The 20,461-nt window shown below is 41.0% G+C and overlaps 1 protein-coding gene and 1 long non-coding RNA gene across 15 annotated transcripts in view; one reads left to right on the forward strand and one right to left on the reverse strand.

Moving 5' to 3' along the window:
- The window catches only part of LOC137518602 (poly(rC)-binding protein 3-like), a 1,088,021-nt gene that overhangs the window by 959,883 nt on the left and 107,677 nt on the right, over positions 1-20,461 (forward strand). For 11 of the 12 annotated variants that reach the window (XM_068236676.1, XM_068236680.1, XM_068236679.1 and 8 more), the window contains one exon: positions 23-155. In XM_068236676.1, the coding sequence (XP_068092777.1) occupies positions 78-155 (78 nt within the window). In that variant the 5' untranslated portion in view covers positions 23-77. Of the gene's footprint in view, positions 1-19; positions 156-20,461 lie in introns of all 12 variants that reach the window. The other variant, XM_068236683.1, reaches the window with a different exon arrangement.
- Positions 1-20,461, reverse strand: part of LOC137518603 (uncharacterized) — a 57,923-nt gene that overhangs the window by 504 nt on the left and 36,958 nt on the right. The window contains exon 5 of one of the 3 annotated variants that reach the window (XR_011020856.1): positions 293-389. The exons of the other annotated variants lie outside the window; for them this stretch is intronic. This is a non-coding gene — a long non-coding RNA (uncharacterized lncRNA). The remainder of the gene's footprint in view (positions 1-292; positions 390-20,461) is intronic. 3 annotated transcript variants of the gene reach the window in all.

Genomic DNA, 20,461 nt, shown 5'->3' on the forward strand with positions numbered 1-20,461 from the left:
CTGTGATATTTTGTCCCAGCAGATTAAATAAGAAGAACATAGAAGTCTATTGCCTGTGTCAAACAGAAGTGCCCAAAATGAATGCCAACGAATCAAATGCGCCAGAGGGGGGTCTTAATGTCACACTGACCATACGATTATTAATGCATGGAAAGGTAATGTCTTTTTCTATATGGCATTTCAGTCCAACTGCATTTGCTTTGTGTTTATGTGCATTGCTTTTTTTCAGAATTGTCCATTACAATGTGAAAACATAATGATAAAATAAATAGGATTCTGAGAAATTAAATACCCTTTATTCCATTGCGTGCCCAGTGTTTAGAATCTCATGTTTAGGAGTCCCCCTTCTCCCCTTCTGTGTGGTGACTTAGTGAGCAGAACTTCAGAATCTGGTAATTGGAGGAGAGAAGTAGAATTCTGAGCGTCATTACTTAGGGAGCTTGTTATTTTAGTACAAATAACTCTTTCTCAACGGTCATGCGTTGTTGTTGATGTTTGGTTGCTTGTAAAGATACAAAAGTAATCAAGGTTTTCTTATCATGAAAACCATGACTTTATAAACGTCTTTTCCTGCTATCTTACATTCCATGTTTTTATACTTGTGATAGACCATTGCAGCTTACCAACATTCATTCTCAAAAAAGACATAAAGGGAGGGTAATGTTGAAAAGACTGAGAGCCAATATAGGGTAACATGTTGATTGACCACAGGAGGGAGATGGATGTAAACAATTATACTCACAAAAAGTGTGTCACAGCTGTGGCCATACATTGGGCAGGTGGGGAGAACAAATCTGACCCCTCTTGGGTTAAAAAGTCACTGTCTGTAGAATAGGACAAAATCCAAGGTGCTGGGCTTGCTTACAACTCTTTTTGATATTTCGCTCTCAATATTTCCCTGATGAAGTGGGAACCTGGTATCGAGCGTCGCATTGCATTCTTTGGGCTTGATTCAGTAAACGGTGCTAACCCAGCTAGCATGCCTAAAGACTTTGGGCGTGATAACTAGGGTGCTAACTGGGTTAGCACCGTTTACTAAATTAACATCACGCGCAAAGAGCGTGGTACGCGAAACGGCTCAACGCGGTGTGACAAAAACGGCGCACTTGATGCGCTTATAAGGTCACATTGGGTGCGACCGTAACGTTGCAGGGTGCGACGTTAAGGTCAAACCCAATGCGACCTTATAAGTGCATCGGGTGCGCCGTTTTCGTCGCACCGAAATGCGCAGTTTTGTGCGTAGGACTTTGCGCACAATGTGAATTTATCACACCTAAACTAACTTTAGGCGTGATATAGGGCTTTTCACAGGAGTGCTAACACTTAGCACGGTTTACTGAATCAAGCCCTTTGAGAGTTGTTTTTTGAAATATTTAAGCTATAATTATTTATCTCACTCTTGAGTATTTTCTTATCTACCCCCTTTTTTTAACTGTTTTAACTATTTTATTTCATTTTGGTTCCTCTGAATCTTAAGTGTCAATATTTTACTGACATTCAGTGGTTGAGGCCATCAAGTGCTTGTAGGGACACCAGACCCTGCCTGGGAAATATAGCAGATGGAATGTGCATGCCCAGCTGCTGTAGCATTCACCCCAACACTGTGAGAACTCTTCTCCACTCCCCTGCAAAGAAAAGAAAGGCTAAGCTCACATGTATCTATATGAGATGGGTCTGTTGACCTTAGAACACCTGACTTGTACAGCGGACTATCTGTATGTAGTTTAAGGTAGATTATGTTACTTTGTTCAAGTTTCAACCAGAATAGTTGTCAAAATGCAACACAAATTTAATTAAAAAAATGTACAGTTTGCTTTGAGCTACTTATTTTTCTATTGTACTCTTAATTGATAGTATGACAGATCTGATGTTCTGTGGTCCATATGCAATTCACTTTTTAACCTGAGTTTTCTCCTAGGTGATATTGTACAACTTGTCAATAAAATGCCTTTTATGCCAACAGCAATCAATAAAATATTCAGCATAATTTTAACAGTTCCTTTTCAGCTACTTTTTGGTACTTTTTCTATTGTGAAATACGGAAAAGTTATTTTTAATAGAAGTTGAAAAATGATCTCCTAAAAGATAAGTCAGGAAAAGTTGTGAATTGCATATGGGCCTATATCTTTTTTTTTATTTATTCTTTTCTGTTGATCTGCATTTACTGTCTTCAGTGGCGTAGCTAAGGAGCTTTGGGCCCCGATGCAAGTTTTACAATGGGCCCCCCTAAGCACTCTATACATAACAATTGATACGGCGCACCAAAACCTGTCAATGGCAACTACAGTCTCAGAGGTGCAAGAAGGGGATGGGGAACAGTTTGTTAGTGATTACCACTATTCAAAGTATCTCTAGAAGTGATTATTATGAGCACAGGACCAATAGAGAGATAATAATGTAGTTGAGGGAGGGCCCTTCGGGGCCCCTCTGGCCCAAGGGCCCCGATGCGGTCGCTACCTCTGCACCCCCTATTGCTACGCCCCTGACTGTCTTGGCTTCTACTTAGTTTGAATCATCAGCGTTTCACTTTCTGGGAAAACATTTTTGTGTTTGTTTTAGAAATAGCAATCATTCCTGTAGGAAAACTTGAGTAAGATCCAATCTTATCTCTGGTTATATGAGAACATGTAGAAGATGTATATGCATGGAATAAAACTCAACCTACATATAGAGATTATGAAAGCTGTTAATGCCATCCCTAAAGCGGATCCGAGATGAAAAACTAACTATAACAAGCAACTTGTCTATATATCTTATCTAAAGTTTAGATAGTTTACACAGCAAATCTGACTGCATAAAGCTTCAACAGTGTAAGATGGTTTATTCCTGTGATATAACGAGAGTAGCCATGTTCTGTTTGTCATCATTACACAGGTAATCGGCAACTGCATCTCCAGCCCTCAGCTCACTCCCTCTCCTCCTCCCTCTTCCCCTCTGCCTCTGAAATCTCTGGCTAGTAACCTCCCCCTGCCAAGACTTAGCTCCCATAAGCCCCTGCTACACGGGTCTGAGTGCCTTGGCGTTTTGGAGGAGCTTCGGGTGAGGCGTGTTTAGTTTATAGGGAATTAGAGTATTAAAACAAAAACAAAAAAAGTATTTGGCTTGAGGAATGCCCTATAACCTATATGTAAGGAATACAATTATGCAATGTATAAATGTTCATCTCGGATCCACTTTAACCTAAAAATGTTTTTTTGCTGGTTGTGTATTGATTCTCAGTGTTGCATACTTTCCAACTCAGTTGTCCTGACTTCACAGTACTGCCCTATGCCTATATTAGCTGCATATTTGTTTCAGGTGTGTGACTGAAACTGCTGAAGTCAGGAGATTAGTGCGATATGTAAGCCTGGTACACACTTTCAATTATGAATGGCCAATCACTGACCAATGTTACCACCTCCATACTATGAATACTATGGAATTGTTGGTGTTTAGTAATTCTCACACAAAACCATAGCATACTGTATACCGTATATACTTGAGTATAAGCCGAGTTTTTAGGTCCAAAAAAGTGGCCCAAATGTGGGGGTCTCGGCTTATACTCGAGCCACAACCTCGTGTAAACCTCCCGAGTGCCTACGCCATATGTAGAGAAGTGCAAAACATTTGTCTGCCGCCCTCTCCCCCCCCCCCCCAGTTCCCTTACCATATATTTGCGTGATTATGCAGGATTCTCTATGACCCTACTACTACCCCCCTTCCCGGAGTGGTATATTCCAGAACTATTGCAGACAAATTACCGGAATGTGTTTTGGCTGACCACCGCGTCAGAACGGAGAGGTGTATGAATTTATTCCGGCTCCCTCCCGACATGTGTAGAAACAATGCTCCGCGTTTATTCACGTGTCCATGCTGCCAGCTTTAGCTTGTCTGTCATCATTTCTATTACACCCTCTAGCGGTGCCTCTTAATATGTGTGCCAGTGCAGGACGTCATAGAGACGGGACCATTACAGGCAAGAAGCTGGCAGCGCGGACAAGTGAGTTAATGCAGGAAATTTAGTACACATACCGAGAGGGAGCTGAAAAACATTAATTACATACAACGCTCCGGTCTGATGCGGGGAGGGGGAGGATGTGGTGTGCGTAGGAGGCTGCCATAAGATGCCAAGTACCTGCTGTATGTCTGGCATATAGCGCTTTTGGCAGCGGAGGGCTATCAGTGGGACACTCTGCTCTGACAGTGCTGGTCTCCAGGTTCCCGCTCTACAGCCTCATCTCCACACTGAACAAGGACGAAATGCTTGTCTCCATGGAAACCACTACCTCTGCTGCCGGTTTAGAATTTGGTTGTGTGACTAATGTGACCACTGGTGACTCTGTGACACCACAACTCGCTGTTCCATCTTATGTCCATTGCCACTTCACTTCAGCTTGTGTTACAGTCCCTCACATTTTGTGTCGCAAGGTCACAGAAATTCAGCTAGCCAGCATTATAATCTTGCAAGTATATGGCATGAGAGGGCACACAGATCTGAATCAGCTTTATTCAGAAATCAGCAGATGTATTGTACACTGTAATCCAGCCAGGTCATGTAAGCTCAGGGACTTCATTCCAATCTCTGCTCACCTGTAATTGGCCTGCAGAAGGCTGAACTGACATTTAATTGCTATAACACTTGACTCAGACTGTACCAGCTAAGTGCTGCAAAAAGTGTTGTGCGGTGTATTAGCCCATAGCAACCATTTACCTTTCACTGTTCTTTCATTTTGACATGACTGAGAAATACTATATATTAAATTAAATCCTTGTAATGCAATAAAACTGACGTCTTCTATGGAGCTTTAAATGCCACTTAAATCAGTGTCAACAGTTAAAGTAACTGGAAATGCTATCACAGGATAGCTACAAGTAAGGTTCTCCTGACTGGGAGTACAGTGGAGAGTATTTATACCTGCTGCATTTCATACCACGGGTTATACTCTGTGTCACAGGAGCCCTAGTGGTCAGACCGCAAATTGCCTTCCAATCGGTTTCAGCACACAGACCATGCAAGCTTTGGTCGCGATATTTGCGCAGAAACCGACAGAAATTTGGGCAGCAGCCCGACCAGAAGGGGAGCCTGTGAGGTACGGTAATTACAACTTACACACTATTTCAGGGTATCTGACACCACCACCGGTATGGGCCAGTTGACCCTACTGACTGACTGACTGCAAATAAAACGGTTAAACACTCTATTCTGTCTAGATATCAACAATAGTAGCGTCTCTTCAGAAGTCTGGGTTCAGTTTGTGCGGCTGAGTAGCAGGGTAGCGGAACAGTGAATGACTTTGATAAAGTCTTTATTCACGGGCAATATAAATAATTAATATATACAGACAATTATTAAAATCAACAATTATTGAAACATTAATAGCCAGTATGAAAAATAAAAGAAAGGGAGAAAAAATACTTAGTTTAATGGAAAGATGTCCTTCTGTGGGAAGAATCATAAAGTCCAAGCAAAATGGCCACCACTTGTTCCTCACGGTGGCCGCGCGTTCATGAAGGTGGAAAATGGAGGAACGAGGGAAGAGCCCCTCGCAGATATTTTTGATGAAGCTGGTTTGGGGGTGTGGCAATGCCGGCCCCCTCTCAATTACCCACCAATGACAGTTCATTCCCTGTGAGAGATTTTAGGTTTTTTTTTTTTTTTTTTAAAGTTTCTTTTTATTTAGCTTTTTAAACATTAGGTTTAAACTTATAAAATGCGGTAACTCACAAACGATACAAGTCATATTTAGGTGGATAACAGATTCATACTTGTTGGAAAATACAGATTAATATGACATCAGACATTGCTAGTACAGCGGGTCAGGTTCCTGAGAAGATTCATACCGCAATAACCGGACAGGCTATTGCGATGAATTTCATATCAGCACGTTGGCCAGATTTTACTGAATAAGAGTATATGAATTTCATAGCTGTGCGATATAGTGTTTTGGTATACCGACAGGAAATCACACCACCCATGCTTTCAGATCTGCCGTTCATCGGTGCCATGAAGTCTGGGGTGAAAGTAGGTTTTGAATAGCCCCCTGCTGGGAGGAAAGCCTTCTCTGAATAGAGTCCCCATCTGGTGACTAGAGAGGTAATGAAAAATAAACATTCTCCAGGATACAGGCCTGGCCCAAGCTAATTAACACATCAAAAGACATCCTGCATCCAAGTACTGCTAGCCATAAATGACTGCAGATGCTCCTACACAACCAATCTAGATATAGCACGTCACTGGCAATCGGTGCAATAAACCGACTGCGATTGCGTTCTCGTTTCTCATGTCTGTTGTGTGACACTCGGGTCTATCATTTTTTCCTGTTTTTGATAGTGAAAGTTGGGGGGTTGGCTTATACTCGGTTCGGCTTATACTCGAGTATATACGGTAAGCACTGTTACCACTATGTTTTAAGGCTGCTATCAATTAACAACAGTATACTACGTAATATAAAAAAAATTATAGAAATTACAATTGAAGAAGAAAAAAAGAATGCAGGGTGTGCTTTTTCAAGTTCACTGAAGAGTCCCCTGTTGAATGGTTATAGCCCAGGGGATGATTTACGTATGGTGGAATCTGGAAGCTCCTTTTAACTTTGTGGCTGCCACAGTAAGGTTTCTCTCAGCAAGACTGTACCCTTTGTTGACAGCCATTGCTAAAATTCCATTTCATCAGTGTTGACAAAGGATTAAAATGAGCTTATAGCTTAAGTGCCAAATCTGTGTACGTATGTATGCGTCACTGCTCTCCCTCCTGCAGCAAACCGTAAATACTATTTCCTCTCCAAATTGTCGGAGGGAGATGTAATTTGGGGTCCGGCAACCGCCAGAGCCCCAAATTACCCTTACTCACCCCACGCAGCGCATTACATTGCTGCTATGGGTCGCCTGGTTTTGGTGCTCCAAACTGGGTGCTGTGCGCCGAAACTGGTTGCTTCGCCAAATCTGTCCTTTGATTAAGGGTGATCTGAGCAGCTCCCCAGCCACCCACTCAACCCTTATCAGCTGCTGTTAATTCTGCCCCTTATCTTTTTTTTGTTGGTCGATGTTGTTGCCATATGCATCTATCATCTGGGAGCTAAGATGTTAGGATGCTGAATGGGGATGCCAGCGACCCTTTCCCAAAAACGAATTACCCCCACCTACCTTGGCTTTACACATACTGCACACACATTTACACACATACCCTGTGACCATGCACACACTATTGACATGTACAAACACACATAATCTACAGACAATACATATGCTAACATTTATGAAATATATTAAAGTAATATTAGGGCCCAAATTCTAAAATAATCTCAGAAGTGTGTGTGTGTGGGTGTGTGTGTGCATTTGCGTGTGTGTGTGTGCATGTGTGTGTGTGTGTGTGTGTGTGTGTGTGTGTGTGTGTGTGTGTGTGTGTGTGTGTGTGTGTGTGTGTGTGGAGGGGGGGTAGTTTAAGTAGTATAAAAACTCAGCATTTCTTCTCTGCTCTAAAATACTTACTACAGCAGAAGGAAAAAAATTGAGAGCACAATAGTATTCAAACAGTTAAACACATCACTTTCTTCTTCAGTGGGAAGCTTAGCAGCTTATGCTAAGAAAGTGATTACATAGGCCTCAATTCACTAAGATCATGCTGGAGAAAACTAGCCACCACACAGTGAGAGAGTTATCTTATCTCTTTATTCCTTAAGTTACCTCCTCTGTAGTTAAGTTACCTCCTCTGTAGTTAAGTTACCTCCTCTGTAGTTACTTTCACACACAATTAATTAACAGCCGGGCCCATATTCAATTAAATTTTTCTCCTTACTTTTCTCCTAAGTGATATTTTCAAAATTGTCATTAAAATGCCTTTCCAGCCACCTGCAAGAAAGAAAATACTCTGCATATTTTGGACAGTACTTTTTAAACTACTTTTGGTACTTTTTCAGTTGCAAAGTGCTAAAAAGTTCTTTTAAATAGAAGATGAAAAATTATCTACAAGGAGAAAACTCAGGTGAAACAGTGAATTGCATATGGCCCCCTGTCTTTAACTTTAGCATTCTGGAGTTATTTTAAGGATCGAAGAGTTAACTTAAAGACAGAAGAGTTAACGTTAGGTTTGCCTGAGGTAAAATGTTTCCTCGACACTACATGCCTCATCACCATGGTGATAACTCGAGAAACGTTATTAAAGACAGGAGATGAGCTTAGTGAATTTAGGCCTTGGTCTCTTGCTTATGTTTCCTTATTAGCCACAATGAGTAAATATCCCTGGCAATCTGTGAAAGGAGAGAGATATGCACTAGATTATATATATATATGTATATAAATATATAAATATATATATATATATATATATATATATATATATATATATATATATATATATATATATATATATATATACACACACATACACACACACACAGAGCAGTTATTTAATAATTGTAATAGTAGCTTTCAGAGTAAACTGTACTTTTTTGACTTCTATTTTGTAATCCGAGGAAATGGCTTGTACACAAAAGCAAATATGATAACTGTATGGGCAATAAGAGTAAGAAAACATGATTTTGCTGAATGTTGTGCCAGGGTTTAATCCCACTAAGGTTTTAGCATAATTATGTACTTATTTGTGGTTTTGCATATTTTCCCAATTTTCTACTGTTAAAAAAACATGCTGCATTTTATATATATTTTTCATGTTTCTATTAACACAGGTTTTCTGTTTTCAGAAAATATATTGCTTTCGTTCTTTAACCACTCTACCCCCGCCCGTACGAATTTCTCCGTCCCTTTTTCCATCCTTTAACCCCCAGGGACGGAGAAATCCGTACTTTCCGCACTCCCGCCGCTGCCCGCGCTCCCGCTCGTAAACACGCCGCCCGCTCGCCCGGAGATCAATGAACGGGAAAATCCATTCCCATTCGTTGATCTAAGCCCCACAATGATCCGCTGCTCTCCGATGGGCAGCGCGATCATTGTGAAAAAAAACTAACGTGTCCAGCCTCCTTATACTTCCTCCGAGCGTCCGGTAGGACGCTTGGAGGTCGCATTAGACAAAAAGTTACTGTTGCCATCTTGTGGCCAAATAGTAAAACTACACCCTAAACATTTTTCAAACACAAATGAATTAGTTATACACAAAAAATTAACTCATTACCTCCCACACTCCCCATTTTTTTTTTTTTGTAATGAAAAAAAAATTAAAAAATGTACAATTAAAAAAAATACATAAATAGTTACCTTAGGGACTGAACTTTTTAAATATTTATGTCAGGAGGGTACAACACTGTTACTATATAAACTATGGGCTTGTAATTAGGGATGGACGCAAAACTGAAAAAAATGCACCTTTATTTCCAAATAAAATATTGGCGCCAAACATTGTGATAGGGACATAATTTAAATGGTTTTATAACCGGGACAAAAGGGCAAATAAATTTCATGGGTTTTAATTACAGTAGCATGCATTATTTAAAAACTATAATGGCCGAAAACTGAAAAATAAATAATTTTTTCCCACATTTTTCCTATTTTCCCATTAAAACACATTTAGAATAAAATAATTTTTGGCATAATGTCCCACCTAAAGAAAGCCTAATTGGTGGCGGAAAAAACAAGATATAGTTCATTTCATTGTGATAAGTAATGATAAAGTTATAGACGAATGAATGGAAGGAGCGCTGAAAGGTGAAAATTGCTCTGGTGCTCAGGGGGTAAAACCCCTCAGTGGTGAAGTGGTTAATAAACTTTCAGTCTCTAATGTGTGTTTTTATGACACATTAAAAACATTTTTAAAACTGGCTTAGCGACCAGTGTTAGAATTTAAGAGCAAGTTACAAGGTAGCAGCAAAATGGTTAATGATGGGGAAACCCGGATGTCTCTCACCCCCGTATAAATACATTGATGTCATCAAGATGGCCATCCAGTATCCCCCTTGATCATAGAGACTAAAAAAGGGTTAGCTTTCCCACATCAATTATAAAAATTAATGTGATATTCTATTGTTATTATATATACTTAACTTTTCGTGAATACCACCACTCCTCATATGTATGGCATGTAAGGCACTATAATCTGAAGGCTTTTTATTGGGAACACTTTAAATGGGAACACTATAAATTGGGCATATGTAAATGGAGTGAACTATACAAGGACACTGATTAATAACTCCTGGATATGATGTGGTTAAAGATTAAAAGTGTTAGTGTACTTTTACTTAAGTGTGCTTAAAATGTCTTAACATAGAGTGCTGATCAATAATAATTGCATTGCTGATTATTACCAGCATTTAAAAGTATTTACTTTCACTTCACTTGCAGTTTTTTCAGTATAAGCTACCAACCTGTGCAACTACTGGTAGCAATCTGTAGCGTGTGATGATTTGTACTTAAAAATTACATTTTTTAAATGTTGGAAAACTGTATTTTATTTAGAATTTTGGTCTTATTTTCACCTGTCTTTGAAAAAAAGCCTAATCTGTCCTCTAAAAACTATATGAAAGTTACCTGGCTCTCAGTGACAGAAGCCCGATGGAGTGTGCGCACGGCCAGGCTGTGCATGTGCAGTGGACCCCGACTGGCATCACTAGAGCCCTAATACTGGGTGAGATTGAAGACTAACGGAATGGACAGGGAGGAGGACAAGGGGAGCAACGGTGTACATGGGGCTGGAGGAAGCCCCAGGTAAGTATAAATTCTTTTCTTTTTTACTTTGTCTCAGTTACCCTGTAAGGCAACCCCCCCCCCCCCCAACATAGCAACAGAACACATCTGACGACGCGTCAGTAAAGGGTTGGCCCTGCAGTGTCAACCTAGGGATCGAGTCCAGAAGCCGGTCGGACAATATACCTCATATGTGCATACCAGACTTAAGTCTATCAAAAGAAACCTGTTAAATATCAGGTTTGTGATCACTTTTGTTTGGAAAAGGTACAGTGAAATCTGGCCTAAGCCATTTTAGTGCAAACAATTGAATAGCACTGTGCATGTACACAGTGACTGACAGCGAGTTCTGCCCACTGAAAGCTGTGCAGTTTGGGTCCATTTCTGAGTGATGCTTCAACCATTGCCATGGAGACACATCACTGTGAGGGAGGAGGCAGGGAGGAATCCGAAAGTGCCGTGCAGAGCTTCCTTCTGCTCAGCACTTTCTGTTAGTATGACACTGGAGGTTAAGTCATGTAATTATATGAATATATGTCAATAAAAAGTGGGGAAATTATATTTAAAGGGAAGGTCCAGGCAAAAAAAAAATGAGTTTCACTTACCTGGGGCTTCTACCAGCCACAAACGCATAAAAATGTATGTGTTAATGTTCCTGCACTAGCGGGGAATGCGTAAAAATGTACGTAATGCGGCCCCCGACCTCCGAGGTCAGCAAAAACTAAACTAGCTGCCAGCGGTGGACTGGAGCAGCAGTGAGTGACTACGAGGGCACAGGATGGCTTCATGGGGCTGGCAGAAGCCCCAGGTAAGTGAAACTCATTTTTTTTTTTGCCTGGACCTTCCCTTTAAGCAATATGTACAAGAATTTTATATTATGAGTTTCATGCACTTCAAGTGTTTTGCTTATGTAAAAGAAAACAAGATTAATGTTACACACAGCAGGAGTACATTTTGTGAATATAAACAAAATAAACATCAACACTGCTCTGTACAATAACACTATTTGTCTTCTATAGGAAACCTTAAATAATTAAACATATTGTATGTATCAAACTCCATCCTGCATGGAATACAGAACTGGATTGCTGTATATACTCTGGTCTATGCTCACAAACAAGTGCTTCTGCATTCAGTCAATTTGCTCATTACCAAATGAAATTAGACAGATAATTGTACTGTAATGGAAATTGTCATGTTTCAGGGAGTAGGTTAATTTCTTCGTCTATCGTTATTTCAAGGTAATCACCGATATTATGGCATTTATAGGAAAGCTTATTTGCCATACTATGTGCAGGTAATATACTCCTGAAAGTACAGAAAATTTGTGAAATGGCCACTGAGTGTGAGTTATAGTCATGACTAACAAACTTGTGTCCACTGGGCACATTAAGACCCGGATTTAGGTTGGACTGAAGTACAGAGCCTGTGTGATCTAACAGATCCACACAGGATTCTTTTTAAAATTGTCTGTTAGTGTAATTGTTTAAACAAGCATCTGTGTCACATCAGATCATTGTGAGGATTGCTGAAAGGCTAGTAAAACAGAAATCAAGTGATTGCAGATGTGCGCATGAAACCTGCAGTATAAAATATGTGTAATATATCCAGGTATGCCTGTATTTATAACAGATGTGCTCATACCCTGGCACAATTTGTGAAATATTGGCTTTTTTTCTGAAAATATGATTGACCATGCCCTAAATGCTTATTGTCATTCATAGTTAATGGTTGGGCGAAATATATTTATTATTCCACTATTTTTTTTCCTTAAGATCATAATGATAAATTGAAGCATCCAAATGACCTTGATCAAAGGTTTACATACACTTGAAATGTTGGCCACCTGGCACCCAGACAAGCATCAACACTTCTGTGAAAAAAACTTCTTTGGATTGATTAAAACAAAATTGAACGTTATTGTTACAACCACAGATGCTATTTTTTGGAGAGGAGCTAAAGAGCGCCTGAAGCATGCTTAAAGAGGAACTGTCACGAAAATCTTAAAATGTAAAACACGTATACCGTATATTCCGGCATATAAGACGACTGGGTGTATAAGACGCACATAGCGGGTAACCTCCAAAACACTTGTACACCCTGTGCATATATCAACACGCAATGTGCTTGGGATAACAGCCACCGCATGCAGGACAGGGGGTCACGTTCCCCCCCTCAATCCCCTGCTCACCAAATCACTGCTTGGTAATCAGGCACATAAACAGATGCTGCAGCAGACAACTAGGATAAAGCATAAAGAATTCGCCTTGCATAGCATAAAATCTTTTTTAATATGGGTCTAGCCCCTAATAAAAATAAGCGTACCAGATAAAAGAACAATAAAACGCATCTCACATAGCCGACTCAAACGGCATGGGCGCCCTCCAGGTTTCCCCGTCTCAGCGCTGGAACAAACCCTCTTCCGTGTTCCGTGTTGGATTGGTAAAAGTGTGCGTATCCAGGCTCCGGCGGAGCCTGGATACGCACGCTTTTACCAATCCAACACGGAAGAGGGTTTGTTCCAGCGCTGAGACGGGGAAACCTGGAGGGCGCCCATGCCGTTTGAGTCGGCTATGTGAGATGCGTTTTATTGTTCTTTTATCTGGTACGCTTATTTTTAACAAGGCCTAGGACGAAAAGTACACCATCCGTAATGTGAAGCATGGAGGTGGATATCCTACTATTTTTGGGGGTGGGATGTGAGCTACAACAGCACAGGGAATTTGGTCATAGTTAATGGCAAGATGAATGAAGCACGTTATTAGAGAATACAGGAAGGCCATTTGCACTCATCAGTTTAGAAGCCGCACAATGGACACACTTGGACATGGCAATGGTCCCAAACACAAGGCCAAATCACCCCATCATCGGCTACAGCAGAAAAAAGTAAAGTTGCAGTAATGGCCATCAATATAATTGAGCCACTTTTAGGAGATCTCAAACATGCAGTTCATGCAAGACAACACACTAATTTAAAGGAAGTGGATTTTTTTTAACAAGAAGAATGGGCAGCTTTGCCATCTTCGAAAATGAAGTCCTTTATCCACAACTATCACAAAAGACAACAAGTTTACATTGATGATAAAGGGGGGATAACCAAAATGAAGAGCTAAGGGTATGCACATTTTTGAACAGGGCTAATCTCAGTATTTGTTTTTTTAATTGGTATGTTTACTTTAATGATTGTGTTGTTTTGAGATGTCTCATAATTTTAATCCCCTTAAAAATAAAAGCGATGTGTTTTGCCCACTTACTCATGTTTTCATTAAAGAAGGGTAAACAATTTATAATCAGTTTATAAACAATTTTTACAAATCATGGTATGTAAAATTATGAGCACAACTGTAAATTTAATTTTCACTGCAGGTACATGTATGTTATTGCAGTTCACAACCTTTTGTTTATTTTACTTACATCTTAGCAGTCCTTACTGTGGTCTGATATGATCCAGGTAAAAGTTGCAAAGTTTTGCCACCGAAAAGTAGGCAATTTTTTAATAAATTCAATCCATGTTCTTTGGGTCATACTGGCTGGGCTCTCTGCTGCTTTCCAGTCTTGGCAAAACAAAACCTATGGGTTTGACAGCAGCTGTAAATTCTTGTGGACTTTAGAAGGAGGTGTGTTGCATAATGTCACAGTGGTGATGGGAAACAGATTGCAGAGAGCAGTAAATAGTTTGAGGCACAATCATGTGATTATAAGCAGTGGAGTTTATGTTCATAAGGCTCTCTTGTTACTGCTGCATTTGAGGGCCCTTACAGGGAACCAAGTTCCCTTTCTTTCACTGGAATTTATCCTGGCTATAGGAGCCGCCTTGTTCCCCCCTCCCCTTCTCACCATCCTTATTTACATTATGTACAGTAGTCATAGATGCTATCTTAACACATTCCCTCTAGATAAGGTCTTTGAAGAGAAGTTGTCCTAATTACCCACCCCCTCTGTTTATGAAAAGGTATTGTTTACTTCTTGTAATGAGTGCAATAATACAATTACTTAGCTGCCTGAAATCCTTAAGGCTCGTACACACGTCTGACTGAAGGCAACGACGGGTCCGTCGTCACCTCCTGCTGGGCGGGTTTTCAGCAGACAGTACAGCGTGTGTACAGTCTGTCGGCGGACTGATAAGACTGTTGCTGAACGATCCACCCGGCGGTTCATTCAGAAACAGCCTTATCAGTCCGCCGACAGACTGTACACACGCTGTACTGTCTGCTGAAAACCCGCCCAGCAGGAGGTGACGACGGACCCGTCGTTGCCTTCAGTCAGACGTGTGTACGAGCCTTTAGCAGCCTGACATCTCTGCGGCTGGGGACAGACGGGAAGGTCTGCTGAAGTAGGCAAATAACACGTAAGTGCTAAACTTTAATTGTAAAATAAAAGGTAAAACAGAAGTTTATTTAAATAATGAGACATCTTGCTGGCATGCATTTTTCAAGTGCTATTGAGATTCCCTATGTGCTTAAAATGGTGCTCGGTTCACTTTAAACCACATGGTTTAAGCCATGTTATCTGCTCCAATGAACCATCTGCAAATAGATGAAGAAAAAGTAGAAGTTGCAACAGATTTCTTCTTCCTGGGATCAAAGATCTCTGCAGATGGTGACTGCAGATAGATTAAGAGCTGCTTGTTACTTGGGAGGAAAGCTATGGCAAGTTTGGACAATAATATAAAGGATAGAAATACCACTTTACCAACAAAGATCTGGATAGTGGTCTTGGTCTTCCCAGTACAAACATATGGCTGTGAAAGGCAAACTATAAAAAAAATATGAAGAAAAATGTATGCTTTTGAACTGTGGGTGAGGAGAAATCTACTGAGAGTTCCCTGGACTGCTAAAAGATCCATCCAGTCAATACTCAAAGAAATAAGGCCAGAGTGTTCACTAGAAGAGCTGATACTACTATTAAAACTCAAATACTTTGTTTACATCATGAGAAGACCAGGTTCTTTGGAAAAATCCTTGATGCTTGGAAAAATTGAGGGCAAAAGTAAAAGAGGATGACAGAGGCTAAGATGGATCGACAGCATATGTGAAGCTATGAACATGCCTATGCAACTGCTGAAAGAAGTAGCGATTGACAGAGACATCTGGCATGCAGAAAAACATATGGTCACCAAGAGTAGAAGTCGACAGAACGAATGAGGATGAGGAAAAAATTACATGGTGTATAAAATGATGGCAGCGGAGTCGGGTCATGCACCAATACATGGTTAGGAGTCAGAGCAGTTGAGGGTAGTTAGAAAATTGCAATAAGCAGCATCTAGCTTTTAGCAGCTACAGCTAACCATGTTAACTATATACCTATGTACACTAGAGTGTTTGATGGTGGTCCTTCCATTCGCATGCAGTGTGGGGCATCTCATTTTATTTAGTATTTATATAGTGCCAACATCTTCTGCAGCGCTATACAGAGTATATAATCTTGTCATTAACTGTAAGGCCAATTTTATAGGGGGAAGCCAATTAAGTTATCAGTATGTTTTTGGAATGTGGGAGGAAACCAGAGTGCCCAGAGGAAACCCACATAGACCAGGGGAGAACATATAAACTCCATGCAGATAGTGCCCTGGCTGGGATTTGAACCGGGGACCCAGTTCTGCAAGGTGAGAGTGCTCTCCACTACGCCACTGTGCAGCTCTGAATTAAATAGTAGTACGGGATGTATTAAACTATTAAAGTCATGTGTTTTTAAAGGCAGGCTATTAAAACCTCATGCACCAATGTAATTTTTCCCTGAAAGGGTCAGTGCTCCTACTGTATGTCTTCAGCTCAGCTGGTTATAACTGAGACACATAGCTGAGACACTATAGCACCTGACACCATTAATTATTCCCTTGTTCCACCTCAAGCACTTCCCACAAGACCATGTAAAATCCTGGAAAGTATAGCTCAAAAATAACAAGTGCAGCCACCATCAGCCTACCCCCATAACCAAGTGTACATGTTAAGAAACAAACATAGGGTACATGATAATGCAGACGGTGGTGTACACAAAACATAGGCATTGGTACATAATAAAGAATTGGTAGACAAAGTAATTACAGTGACAAATGTAATATAATGAACAAATTGTATAGTAAACTCCAAGACACAAAAGGGTGAGAGAGTCCTGTCCTTGCAAGCTTTCAATCTAATATAAACTTTATCCATTCCATGAAATACTATTAAGGATCCAATCTTTCATAAATAGGGCAACAGACCTCTTTAACACAAACAGTTTGAATGAAGAATACATAATTTCCGAAGCAGCCAAAGTGCAAGCTGTGGAGGACCCTATAAGGCTAGTTGTCAAACTTGTTTACAGGCAGCTGTCAACTTTTAGGTCACTTCTTCGGGGGTCTGAGTAAGTCAATGGTTCAGGTGAGGTGTACCTTTTACTTAGCTGCCAATAGTAAAAAATAAAAAAAAAAAACGTCATACATAGCCTACCTGAAGCAGCTAGCATGAGATCACAGACAACTCCAAAAGCAAGGAGACAGATTATAATGCTGGGCATACACGGTGAGATAATGCCCCGGAATCGAGCCAGTGGCTCGATGGCGGTGTGTCACCGCGCGTGTGCGCGGATCGATTCCTGCTCGTCCCCGCGGGCGCTTCCTTATCAGCGCTTCGTTTTCTGCATTGTCCGCCCATGGGGATCGAGCGCGGTATCGATCCGCCGCGGTGATCAGACACGTCGGATATTATCAATCGAGCCATCAGTGGCTCCATTGATAAGAAGTATGGCGCTGTGTATGCCCAGCATAAAAGCTGTAAGCATTTTAACACATGCATGCCAGATTCTATTATCCTTCTCTTTCTGTTCCTTCTGTTATATATATTGTACCCAACATGAAAAAATGAAAGGGGAAACCAGTGATTGTGGAATGTATGGGCAGTGAACCACATATATGGGAATCTTATAACTCTGCCTTTAATTGGTGAATTCTTCCAAGGTCACGTACCTTTTCAGCATAGTATTTCTATACGCTGAAATTACATAATCGTATCGACAAACTGGATATTTAACCTGGTTTCATTCTCTTTAATTGAAGAAGGCATTACACCAAAGAATAACAAAGATAAGGTTAATTTAAATATGTCTTAATAAAGGTGCCAACTTAAGAAATAAAATAACATTAAACATAAATGTGGTAAATGAGAACAAACATAAGCTTTTCTGCCATTTTTCAGCCTTTGAACTGGTATGTTCTGACCCCCAATGGTCAGACAGAGAAAGTGCATAGCACCTGGTTGAAATAAGCACAGTAAAATAGCACAGTAAAATTAAAGCAATCTATCTCCTTTCGGGTTCTGCTGCAGGAAAGGGTGCTAAAGGAGAGACTTATGGCAAACATATCAGATGTTAACTGTCTGTTAGCTAAATATGCCATATACAACCAGCTGGAATTATGTGGTTTACCTTTATGCTAAAAAAGAATAAGGAAGAAGCAGCCCAGAAGCTAGGACAGGTTTATTTTAGCAGCAAATAAAAATACTTATATATCCATTTTAAGTGCCCAGACACACTATAAGCGCTTTTCTGAGCGCTTGCATTTTTTCTGTATAATCCCTGACTAAACATTGTCATTCATCTGAGGCTGTAAAATCTTTGAACCTTCATTTTTAAACTTCAAAGCAAACATTTAAGATTCCAGGAATTACTATTTAGGATTAGGGCTGCAGATACAATTGTTTATCTCATTCGTTTATTTTCACTTCTGGTTTACTTGGAATTGTCCATATTTAGTAGATAGAGAATGGTATGCCCCTATACATCAGTGTTGCCAACTCATCCCTTTAATTACTGACACATATGAATTATACAGGTTTCGTGGATGCAGTTAAGGCACTGATTGTGTGTAAGTAGCCCCAGAACCTGTATAACTTAGATGTGTCAGTAATTAAAGGGATGAGTTGGCAACACTGCTATACATGTCTGCAGGATTTCAATGTCCCCTTCAGGATCAGAAATTTAAGAAGAACATTTTTAAACAAAAATTGCAGCTTGCTGTGAAAGTTTGCTACCTATCCCTTAAGGTGCCCACTAATCTTACAATCTTGATTGTACAATCTTACCACTTCAGTTTACCCCTCTGCTACATATATTTGGTAAGATTGTATCCTTGATGGGCACCTTAAGTAAGCTAGGTGCTTGCTGCCTTGGAGACTTATGGCCCATACCCACGGGCTACATTTGTGGCCTGTCGCTAGCACACGGGAGCGTGCGCGCGACAGGCTCCCTCCGCATACACACAGCGGAGGGACCTGGCAACTGATGTGGCAGAAGCTGTCGCTGTTGTTCCTCCCCCCGCCGGAAGCTCAAGGTATTCCCTGCTTGTTGCTGTCGCTAGTCCGCATACCCACGCAGACTAGCGACAGTTGCGGCGGAGTTGGGGCGGCAACTGTCGCCAGGCGATTGACCGCGCCAATCGCCTGGCGACAGCAGTGACGAGCGACGGTTCGGGGTGCGCGCCCGTGTTGTGCGGGCGACCTGTCGCCACAACACGCGTGCGCCGCGTGTTGCGGCGACAATTGTAGCCTGTGAGTATGGGCCATTAGAACCATGTCTCTGGTCTTAACCAGCACCTCCAATGCCACACAGTGGAAAACACTGTCATCTGCCCAGTTGGAGCTTTCCATGTGAAAATACTGCTACATTTGCTAGTTACTAGTCCACTTGTTGTTTCAGAGACATGCCCATCTGTGTTGTTATCTAATTTAGTCAGGCCATTTATTCAGGCCACTGGATGCCTGACAGTGTGCTTGATGAATAAGGGGTATAGTCTTCAGAATAAGGGCTCATCTCCTGTGCTTCTGCCATCCCCCCCCCCCCCCCCAAAAAAAAACACACAAACACACAAACACACACACAAATACACAAATACACACACACACACCAAGCATCTCCGGTTTTGACATTCAGTCAAGCCGGTTTCTAGGCCAAAAAAGCTCAAAGAGAGGTATTCCCATCCTCTGTGTGCAAAAATGGGCGAAGATGAAGAATGATTTTTTTTTAATTGAGTTTTTCACCATATACTGCTCCCTGCATTAAGTCGTCCCCCACCCTTATAGTGCTCCATTATTGTACTTCATTTATATAGTATTCTCTCCTGGTAGTTCTTTCTTCCTACTCTTCTATTACTGGCTTTCTATAGTTTTCCTGACCCCATTCCCTTACATTACCCCCTTCCTCCTCCCACATGAGCTTTGGTGTATTCAGTCTTAAATGCATTGCCTCCAGACACACATGCATTACTTGATCCTTCTAATAGGACTGTACGTACTTTCCACATTTTGAGCTGATGCACATGATGGCCCAGATACATATTGTGTATCATTATGATGAACCTAAACATTGTTGACATATTTCCCAAAGCCCTTTATAAAGCAAATGAACAATTCATGTAATCAAGCATCCCTCCCTAGGAGCTTACAGTCTAATAGTGTGTAGTGGTAGTGGCTGGATAGTGTAATGGTTAAGGGCTCTGCCTCTGACACAGGAGACCTGGGTTCAAATCTTGGTTCTTCTTGTTCAGTAAGCCAGCACATCTTCAGTAGGAGACCTTGGATGAGATTCCCTAACACTGCTACTTCCCATAGAGCGTGCCCTAGTGGCTGCAGCTCTGGCACTTTGAGTCTGCCAAGAGAAAAGTGCAATATAAATGTTATTTGTTTAGAGGGGAAGCCAATTAATCCACCAGTGTGTTTTTGGGATGAGCACAAATATGTAGACACGAGCGAGTGCAGAACTGTGCTCGCTGCACTCGCTCATCCTTAGTGCATACTCTCTGAAGGTGTATGAGTGTGCATATATAGTGTGTGTGTGTGTGTGTGTGTGTGTGTGTGTGTGTGTGTGTGTGTGTGTG

Source organism: Hyperolius riggenbachi, chromosome 5 (genome assembly GCF_040937935.1).
Source record: "Hyperolius riggenbachi isolate aHypRig1 chromosome 5, aHypRig1.pri, whole genome shotgun sequence".
In the NCBI taxonomy this organism is placed as follows: Eukaryota; Metazoa; Chordata; class Amphibia; order Anura; family Hyperoliidae; genus Hyperolius; species Hyperolius riggenbachi.